The sequence below is a fragment of the Lactuca serriola genome, chromosome 1 (genome assembly GCF_051521515.1).
Source record: "Lactuca serriola cultivar US96UC23 chromosome 1, Lser_US96UC23_V15, whole genome shotgun sequence".
Taxonomy (NCBI): domain Eukaryota; kingdom Viridiplantae; phylum Streptophyta; class Magnoliopsida; order Asterales; family Asteraceae; genus Lactuca; species Lactuca serriola.
Window position 1 is genome coordinate 196552675 of NC_136408.1, and position 10494 is coordinate 196563168.

General features: G+C 35.8%; 1 protein-coding gene and 1 long non-coding RNA gene across 2 annotated transcripts; one reads left to right on the forward strand and one right to left on the reverse strand.

Annotated features, from left to right (window-relative positions):
• Positions 1 to 6164: 6164 nt before the first annotated feature.
• On the reverse strand, positions 6165 to 7237 carry LOC145102777 (uncharacterized). The gene is made up of 3 exons (XR_013706275.1): positions 7173 to 7237; positions 6703 to 6978; positions 6165 to 6575 (listed from the first exon to the last, which is right to left on the reverse strand). It is a non-coding gene; the product is annotated as an uncharacterized LOC145102777 (long non-coding RNA).
• Positions 7238 to 7880: 643 nt separating this feature from the next.
• Positions 7881 to 9448, forward strand: LOC145102769 (zeatin O-xylosyltransferase-like). The gene has a single exon (XM_079040242.1). It carries the CDS (start codon positions 7937 to 7939, stop codon positions 9344 to 9346), a length of 1410 nt encoding a protein of 469 aa, XP_078896368.1. The 5' UTR covers positions 7881 to 7936; the 3' UTR covers positions 9347 to 9448.
• Positions 9449 to 10494: the final 1046 nt, after the last annotated feature.

Below are 10494 nucleotides of genomic sequence, written 5' to 3' on the forward strand. Positions count from 1 at the left end.
TCATCAAATGATACTTTTAAACCTGTTCCCACAACTAATTGCGAGACACTGATGAGGTTGTACTGCAATCCCTCTACATAAGCCACCTTTCTGATGAAGAAGTCTCCATTAGTTATCATCCCATATCCTTTGATTGTGCCGTAAGAGTTGTTTCCAAACTTTACTGATCCACCATCCTTCAGAGACCGAGATTCCCTTAATTCCTCCTTTCTTCCTGTCATGTGACGCGAGCAGCCACTGTCTATATACCATTCGTCGTCAAACTGCTCGTCACTTATTACCTGCAAATTCAAGCAGATTTAGGAACCCAAAGTTTCATGGGTCCTGGTAAGTTTTTCACAGAGAAGGGAATAACAATAGAAGCATCAACTAAATAAGTTCGTTTAACAAGAGTTGTTTGATCTTTTCTTTTGATCGTAAACACTTTGATTTTAGTTTTATCTTCTTTGAATTTTAATTCATTGTCATTAGATGGTTTCGTGTTTTTCATTTGATTCTTAGTTTGTGGGGGAGATCTCTTATTTTTCTTCTCAGATACCAGTTTTCCTTTTCCTTTGATGTCCTTAGAGGATTTTGTTTCTTTTTGGGACCTGGAGGATCCATTTTTGGAATTAGAACCGAAACTAGTGTTTGAAACGAATCTGGATTGAGGACCGAACTTGGGTTGAGGACCTAACTTGGGTTGAGGACCGAACTTGGGTCCAGAATCGAGACGTGACTTTCGGTTTTGGGATTTGGAATAATAGGAATTAGGACTGAAATTTTCCTTTGACTTTTCCTTTCCTTTATCCATGGGTTCTTTCCTATGTGGATTATAGTTAGGATTTTGAGAATTCCAATGCCTTTTACGTTCATTCAGATTCGAGGCATATCTTTGATTTCTAAGTCTTTTCTGTTCAGCTAGCTCCTTCTGAGACTTGTGAACATTGAAGCTGGCCTTTGGTTTCTCTGTCTGAGTTGCAGTTGTTTTATCTTTCATTCTAGTTTCGGTGCTTTCCTTAGTTTGAGCTTCTCTTGCTTCCTGTTTCTTGAGTGGACTTTTCGATTCTTTCCTCTCGATTGGAACATCAGGTCGCATCAATGGTTCTTCTGGAACATCTTTAGTTCTGCTTGTGCTGGGAATATCAAAACTGGATGGTTTATTGATGGGTTCTGGTATGTATCGTCCTTTGACTCTCCATGTGGTTTTCTCAGACAGACCCATAGTTTCATCTGCATTGTCAATGGGAGCAGACCAGAAGTAGTCTTCGCAACCTTCAGCGTTATCCTCGTCAACTATTATCTTTAATTCTGCTGTCTGTTTTTGAGTGACTCCAGTCACAGCATAAACTTGGTTTGGCACGGTCTGTACCTTCTGATAGACCAAGGCCTTTTCTTTGAGTTTCGGTTTCTTTTCCTTTGACAAACGTGCAAACTCAACTGAATTTTCTGAAATAAGAGGCGTTTCGCTCTTGGTTTCATTGTTCACAAACTTAGAACAGTCAACAACATCCTCTACTGAGATTTCACTCATTTCACTATCGGTTTCAAATTCAGAGGAATTATCTACATTTATTTTATTATCCTTGACAATTTTGGCATTTGATTCATCGAATGTTTGTATAGTTTCGGTTTTGATTTTTAGCCTATCATTTTCATCTAAGATATCTTTTAACATGCTTTTATGTCCCTTAGAGTCGATGAAAGCTTCTATCTTATCTAAACCTAGCCTATATGACATGGATGTTTCATCAGAGGATACTTCTGATTCATATTCTGCTATAACATCATCTTCTTTAAATTCAAGAAAAGTTAATATCATTTTATGTATTTTCTTTCCAATTTCGCAATTAAGATGTAATTGAGCAATATTAGTATAAAGACGCTTAGCTATTAAACAGAAAACATTTCTTTGTTTTAACAATCTTAAATAGTCACTTTGCAAATAAATACTTTCGTCCTTAGCATTAACTAATTTTGCTTCCGTGTGCTCAATCCAGATCCTTCTTTCCTCACTTTTTGATGACACCCTGCCGAGTTGGTCAGTCAGATTAGAGTTTGCCAAGCGGGTTTGCATGAGGCTACTACTTAGGTTGGAAAATTTAAAGTTTAGTTCATTTAATTCTTCTAGATATTCAGTTTTGGAAATTTTAAGAGATTCAAGGATAGAAGTTACCTTTTTGATCAGTCGATCGCAGTCGTTGATCTTCTCACTCACTGGTTTGGCTGCAAAGCACTTGTTCTCAGTCATGTTCGGTTCTGTGTCTGCACTTTCGGTTGATAGACCAGTTGTGATGACAAAGCATTTTCCACCAGAATCTGCATTATTTGCCAGAAACGCCTTTCCATGAGTGGGTCTTCTAACCTCTTCATCTTCAGAGTCTGTTGACCAGACTTCCACACCACCAAACTCATCTTCACCTTCATTTTCTTGTATAATAAGTGCATTCATTGAGCTATTGGAAGCCTTTTTCTTCTGAACTTCTTCAAGCTTACGCATGTAATACGCTTCATCATCTTCACCCTCTCTCTTCTCAGCCATCTTTCTCAACATGCAATCTTTGGCAAAGTGGTTTTTGCCGTGACAATAGTTGCAGTCAAATCCAGAGTGTCCTGCAAGCTTGTTTTCCTTTTTCTCTTCCACCTTTTGAGAAGAGACTTTCGGTTCCTATTTTGCTTTCTCAGAGCTATAACTTCCCTGCTAGTTTCGGTTCTTATTGGTGGGAAATTTTCTTCTTGCGAATTTCTTTGGATTTGTTATCATTAGAGCGTACTCCTCACTCGTAAGATCACATTCTGACATATCTGATTCTTCTACTTCTGCAACAGTGCTTTTTCCTTTAGAGATAAGAGCTAGAGATCCCACGCCAGAGACCCCTTTCGCCTCCTTGGTTACAACACTTTCATGTGACTTTAATATACCAACTAGTTTCTCCAGTGAGTAGGATTTGAATTGTTCATGTGCCTTCACAGTGGAAACTACAGCCATCCATTCTGGTCTTAGACCGTTCATGAATGTAACTTTCTGTTCGATCAGCTTCCTCTCAATTCCGTGCTTGATCATCTTACTTAGAAGATGGTTGAACCGATCAAAGGTCTGAATGAGTTTCTCTTCAGGTTTCTGTTCAAAAACTCCAAATTCTGACAGCAACAGAGTTTGAATGGAGCGTTCCAGATCTTCATCAGTGGAGTAGAGTTCCTTCAACCTATCCCATATCTCCTTAGCAGTTGTGCATGAGCCTACAAGCCTAAAAGTGTCAGATTGTAGGGCGAATCTTATCATTCGCATGGCTTTGACATTACACAATAGCTTATCCTTCTCATCCTGTGGCATCTTCTGAGCATCTGTCACCAACTTGTTGTAATCCTTCTGTGTCTTGACGATTGTGTTTGTCTCTGAATGCACAAACGGTCCAAGAATGATAGCTTCCCAGATGAGATAGCCATTATCCTCAGATCCGACCACGTAATCTTCAAAGTGATGAGCCCATACTTCGTAGTCTTGAGTATAGAGTATGGGTACTCTAGTTGTTGATCCGATGCTGTTTGAGATGTTAATCGGGTTTGTATGTGTATCATCGTGAGACATGGTGAGCTGCTAGAATCTTACCTGTAAACTTGTGATTAGGGTTTTATCAAAAACCTAGTAGTCATCGTTAAGAAGACAACAGCTTCGATAAAAGCGGAAACCCTAAATATTTGAGAATACAGAAGAAGAGTGTATTGATCACACAATCTCCTGCTCTGATACCAATTGTTAGAACAAATTTCTATCAGGATCGTATGATTCTAAGCATAATATAAGTAAGAACGTAATAAAGAACACAAGTATTGCACTGAATATGTCGAATGATTAATGCAAAATACCCCAGAAGAGCTCGATAAAGAACTTCTACTGTAGAGGTATATTAGGGTTACAAAAATCAATGTTATCGATTGTTCTCTCTTTTTTTTATACGCATACATGCATGCATATATTTATATTGAAACCCTAACAGTTTATCTAAATAAAAGGAAACTAATCTAGATAAAATCGGATTAACAAGCCCAATCCGATTACAATACAAAAAGGGCCTAAGACGCAACACCATAATTCTCAACACATTAGAGTTCCTAGAAATCATAATAATCAATCGAGGAAGTATACGGTCACGCCTTCGCCTTCTCGCGGTCATCTGCTGAACCTGAAACAATAAATTGAAAATGTAAGTTCAAAGGTTTAGTGAGCTACCCCCAAAATACCAACGTTATACCGATATAACCATATCATATAACATATAAACAAACAGAACAGCCATGCATCGGGGTGGCTGACCAAGTACGCTGGGCGTACGCGGGGTTTCACCAAAACCCTAATAAGTGCTTAAGGGCTTAAGCACATAAGCCCAAACTTCAGATCCATCGACCAAATGTGCCATAGGACTATAAAGTCTCGAACTTTATCACTTTGGATGTCTAGAAAGTTCTTAACACATGGTCTTAATCCATTAAAACCTTCCTACTTCATACATGAGACAATTCTAGCTATTGGGACACCATTTTTATCACTTAGGACCTCTTTTACGGTTTGAAAGGACAACTCATTTTGTCCAAATCATAACATGCACCATTTTGGGACAAGAATGCTTCCATAAAGCTAAAATGACAAGATCTATCTCATATAAGTATAAAGTTCCAAGCTTTTTACCTTCTGGAGCTTTTAGGGCACAAACCAACTTCAGATCTACAAGCTTGATCTTCTTCTCCAACTTCTTGATGCAACACCTTCTTCTTAAAACACTCAAGAACACTCAAAAAGCTCAAGCACTCAAGGAAATAGCTAGGGTTTGGGGAAAACGAATCTAAGCAGTGGAGGCTGGGGTAAGGGAGGGTTTTGTGCTCATAATGTTGCTTATATAGTCCCCAAACCCTAAATATTAGGGTTTCTTTCTGCCATGAGTATGCCAAGCGTACACAAGTGTACGCCCAACATAGTAGGGTGCACCTAGTACGCTCAACGTACCCTTATGTACGCGCAACGTAACCCTCTTGATCCTAATAATTGCAATTTAGCCCTTAGACTTTCATGGCTTCACCCTTCTATCTCCAGGGACTATAAATGACAAATCTTGAGATGTTACAATATATATATATATATATATATATATATATATATATATATATATATATATATATATATATATATATATATATATATAAGCTTAGGTTATTGAATTCTAACTAATTATTGTGTGGATATAGGAATAATTATGGACCAATCACTTTAGTTATTTTAAGAAAATTATTTATCCATATTATTAAATTAAAAATAAATAGAATAATACCATTCATATAAAAAGAAGGGTAAAATTTTATATTTACATTACTTTTTAATTAAGAAACACAAATTTAAAAATGGAATTTTCGGAATTTTTTTTATAACTTAATTTTGAATTCTGATTTTTTTAATTAATTCGATTTGAATTCTATCATAGTTTTATTTTGTTATAATGATGTTCTATGAGATTGTTTTGTCAGAATGTTATTCCACTAGAATATTATTGAATAATTACAAAATTCTTGAACCAGAATGTTATTCTATTAGAATATTATTGAATAATAAAAAAAAATTCTTGAACCTTCAGTTGACAACATTATTGAAAAAATATCATTCTCAAATATAAAATTTTTGACACATTTTAGTATAATTATACATATTCTAATAGAATATCATCAAAATGTATAAAAATTTTTTAAAAAAAAATATCATTCTTAAATATACAATTCTTGAACAAATACATTTTCCCTAAAAATTATCATAAACTTCTATTTTAGACAAATAATTCTTTTTGTGTTCTTGAAGAATTTAACCATCAAATTCTTTTTTAGACATTTCCACCAACACCTATAATGCAATATATATCGACAATATAAACATCATTTTTTGTCAAAATCATTTACATCATTAAAAGAATTGTAAAATTTAAGAAATTTAGAAAGTCCATTTCCAAATCATAGCCCCTCTTGATGTTGAATCAATTTCTGCCAAAACAATAAACCCAAACACCCGTTCAACAATGAATTCCTGTGAAAAAAATCAAATCCAAACATCCAATTTAATCCTCCTTTGAATGTTGTTAAACATCAATCAAACACCCACCTAAATCTATTGGTGAATCCCCATTGATTTACAATCAACACAAAAAAGAAAGAACTTTCGTTCTTCTCAGCTTCAATCAAGAACAAATAATTCAATTTTTAATTGTCATCGTACAATGAGTGAGATGGCAAACGGGCAACAAGCTGTGCCGCTAAGCCTTTTTGAATGGTAAAGCTAATTCTTTTAAAGACTACATCCGAAGATCTAAGTGATATAACATTACTATGCATGATTCGTTGTACTCTTTTAAGAAGCTCTACCGCATCTGGTGCGAGGAAACCAAACGTATCAAATGCACCTGTTAATTTCTTGACTGATCCGACAGAAGGAAGGTCAACCCTCAGACCGGCTGACATTTTGATTTTTGGATGGGTCGGAGGGAAACACGCATGTGTTGATCTTACAGGGGTATCCCCTCTCGTGGGCCTGAGGGATGGGGGTTTCACAGCGGGACATGCTGTTTTAAAAGCAGCCACAAGCAAAGTCACCAAACATGAGAGATCGTGCATGGAAAATCAACACATGTTCATACCATTTGCATTCAAGAACAATAAAAAGAAAATAGAAGAAGAAGAAGGAACGACCTGGGATATTCAAGCAAAAACCATCGAGCCCCCTCCACTGTTACGTATCGTTGCTGCTGCTTCGTTCCCTTTGTTGCTTCGGTTCGTCGAACCCAAGGGACAGCCCCCTCCATTTTGCGATTGATTAGACACCACCGAGAATCGACACAACTTGTTGCTTCATTCTTCTTCTTCCGTTCGGACTCATCAACTCCAGAGACCATCAGACTCCTCCTGCCGAACACCAAGCAACACAAACACCACCGGATTTGCGACTTGGGTTCCTTCGATAAACACCTAATCGCGATTGAAGTAAAATGTGATTTTCTTGTTTGGGTTTCTTGTAGAGATCATATGTTCTCAGGTGAAGAAGGCAATCTTTAGTTGGAACTAGATTTAGGGTTAATGCTATGAAACCGATTCTTATTTAAAGGGAAATTAATTGATTTAAATTTATAAAAATTAATTAATAGTTAAGATTACAATTTTACCTTTAAGTATTTGAAATGATCGGTCCACATTCATCCTTACATCCACACTATTTAGTTAGAATACCTGAACATATATATATATATATATATATATATATATATATATATATATATATATATATATATATATATATATATATATATATATATATATATATATATATATATATATATATATAAAAGAAGTAAAAATAGACATAAACCATGATAATATTTTATAGATGTTAAAATTGTATATTTGAAAAGAAAAAAAACATTAAATCTTATATATGTATGATAGTAATTAAGATTTATTTAAATTGTAAAAGATCATTAAACTATTTATTTTTTCAAAGTCGCTACTGAACCTATAAATATCCCTTTAATCAAACATATTAGTGAATTTACAACTTAAATAAAATTTAATAACAAAATATATACAAAATTAATAGTTTAATATTCGATTTCGACTATACTTGTTTAAACTTAAACCTTTGCATCATATTAGTTTGTCTATACACATATGCTTTGGGTTCTTTATCTTATATCTTATTTCATAGTGGGGACCGACTGCTCAAGATTCTCGCTGGTATATCTTATTTCATAGTGGTTCTTTATCTTATATCTTGTCATTGATCATTAATTAATTAGTTAAATATTATAATTTTACTTTGTGATCAGATTAAAAATATAACAAAAATCATGCCCAATATTGCTCATATATGGTATATCTCCGCTAATTTAATTTCATACCAATTTGTATCGCCTTTTAACCAAATCCAGATATGTCCGGCGACAACCACATACAGGTTGCAGCCCTCCCGGCGGCGGAGGTTGTAGTAGTAATGGTGCCGTTCGTGGCACAAGGTCACCTGAACCAGCTCCTCCACCTCTCCCGTCTCATCTCCGCCTACAACATCCCCGTGCACGTCGTCAGCACCACTCATCACATCGGCCAAGTCCGCTCCCGCCACCATAGTTTCGACCAACTTTCCGACGACGTCTCCACCCACATCCACTTCCATGCATTCCCAACCCCTCCCTTCATTACCCCTCCTCCACACACTTCCATCCCTTTCCCTACCCACCTTCAACCCTCCTTCGACTCCACCCTCCATCTCCGCTACCCTGTCGCCGACCTCATACGTTCTCTCTCACAAATAGTTAAAAGAGTCGCCGTCATCCACGACGTTCTCATGTCTTACGTCGTTCAAGACGTGAAGTCGATACCCAACGCTGAGACTTACGTCTTCCAACCGCCGCCGGCTTTCTACCGAGCCTCCAACCACTGGGAGAAAACCGGCGGACCGTTCCCGGTTGACCTGGATCTGATGAATCGGCTTCCTTCTCGCGATGAAATATCCAGCCCGGAATTTCTGAATTTCGTGATGCTTCAACAATCCCACCTCAACTTTCACGTAGGAGAATTATACGATTCATCGAGAGTGATTGAAGGCAAATTCATCGAATATCTAAAGAGAGAAGAGATCTCCGGGAAAACGAAGATATGGGCTGTCGGACCATTTAATCCAGTACTCGATATGGTAAACGTGAAAGCTTCAAAAAATCGCCATGAATGCTTGCAATGGCTAGATAAGCAACCTGCTAATTCCGTTATCTATGTATCTTTTGGGACGACGACCACCTTTACAGCCGACCAAATCAGAGAACTGGCCATCGGATTGGAAAGAAGCGGTGAAAGGTTCATTTGGGTGGTTCGACCTGTAGACATGGGTGTCGAAGAGCATGGGTTGGTGGAGTTGCCGGAGGGGTTTGAAGAGAGAGTGAAGGGGAGGGGAGTGGTGGAGCGGCGGTGGGCACCGCAGTTGGAGATTCTGGGTCATGTTGCCACCGGGGGTTTCATGACTCACTGTGGTTGGAATTCGAGCATTGAGAGCATATCCATGGGAGTTCCGATGGCCACGTGGCCGATGCATTCTGATCAGCCAAGAAATGGGTTTTTGATGACGGAGGTTCTTGGAATTGGTGTGGCGATGAAGGATTGGGAACGTAGAAAGGAGCTGGTGACGGCGGAGGTGGTGGAAGACGCTGTTAAGACGTTACTGGGTTCCAAGGAAGGAGAGGAGATGCGGCGGAGAGTAGAGAAATTGGCCGGCGAGGTCAAGAAATCGGTGGAGAAAGGTGGTGCGAGTCGTAAAGAGATGGACTCTTTCATTTCTTACATTCTTCGTTGATAACAGAAAATATCTATTAATTTCTTACAATCAGTTTATTTACACTTATCCATCTGTATTGACTCATTAAATGATTTTTTTTAGATTGATATTTTTTGTTCACAGCCCAAACTTTAAACATTGGTGATTTAATAGACTTCATTTAACTCCAATAAATGTGTTCTAAGTCCAATATAAAGATCCTTAGAATTTTTTTAAAGTATCTTGTATGACATGACAGAGAAAGTGCAAAGGAGATGACGCCTCTATGCGAGAGAAAAAGGCTCCCAGCCTGCATACCCCATAATTCCTAAAATTTCTTTATAAAAAATTCCTCCGTATATAACTATATATCTTCCTTTTTTGTCATTTTATGAATTTTTTTAATTCGATATATATTTTTTATTGTTATTTGTTTTGATTTTGTTGTATTATTATTATTATTATTATTATTATTATTATACTAGTTAATAGTATTATTATATTATAATATTATTATTATTATTATTTTAAAAATTTTGATTTAATTAAATGTCTCTTTTAATAATCTGAATGAAAAAAATAATTTATGAATATTTCGAACAAAAAATAACACTCGGAACAGAAAAAACAATATATAATTAATCATAACGAAAAAGAGAGGCACCCTGATAATCTATATGAAAATAAAAATAACACAAAAAGTACTCCGAACGAAAAAACATATTTTTAATAATAATAATAATAATAATAATAATATATTTATTAAAAATAATGAAAAAAAAAAACATAACAAAAATAACTAAAAACATAAGGATATCCAACCGAAAAAAAAATATTATGTGCTTGTTAAAAATATTTAAAAAAAAAAACAAAAAAAGAAAACAGAAAAAAAAAATGAAAAAGGGAAATAAGAATAAGTTCTTGATGTAAACATATCCTAATTTTAGACACTTAAGTCTTACACATCCAAATAAAAATTAAAAACATTTATACAAATATGTTCAAACTAAAATATTAATACAAATGGCAAACGACAAACATGTTGCATAGGTCAAATGGTCAATGTCATCCTAACATAGTGTATAAATGTATAATGTTTAAGTCTTAATACATTTAAAAAATATATAATTTTGTAGTAAAATTATAAACGGGTTGACGGGTAAACCCGTATATTTTTTGAAAAACCT

Coding starts and splice junctions, on each gene's coding strand:
- LOC145102769 (XM_079040242.1), top strand. CDS start 7,937: ATGTCCGGCGACAACCACATACAGGTTGCAGCCCTCCCGGCGGCGGAG.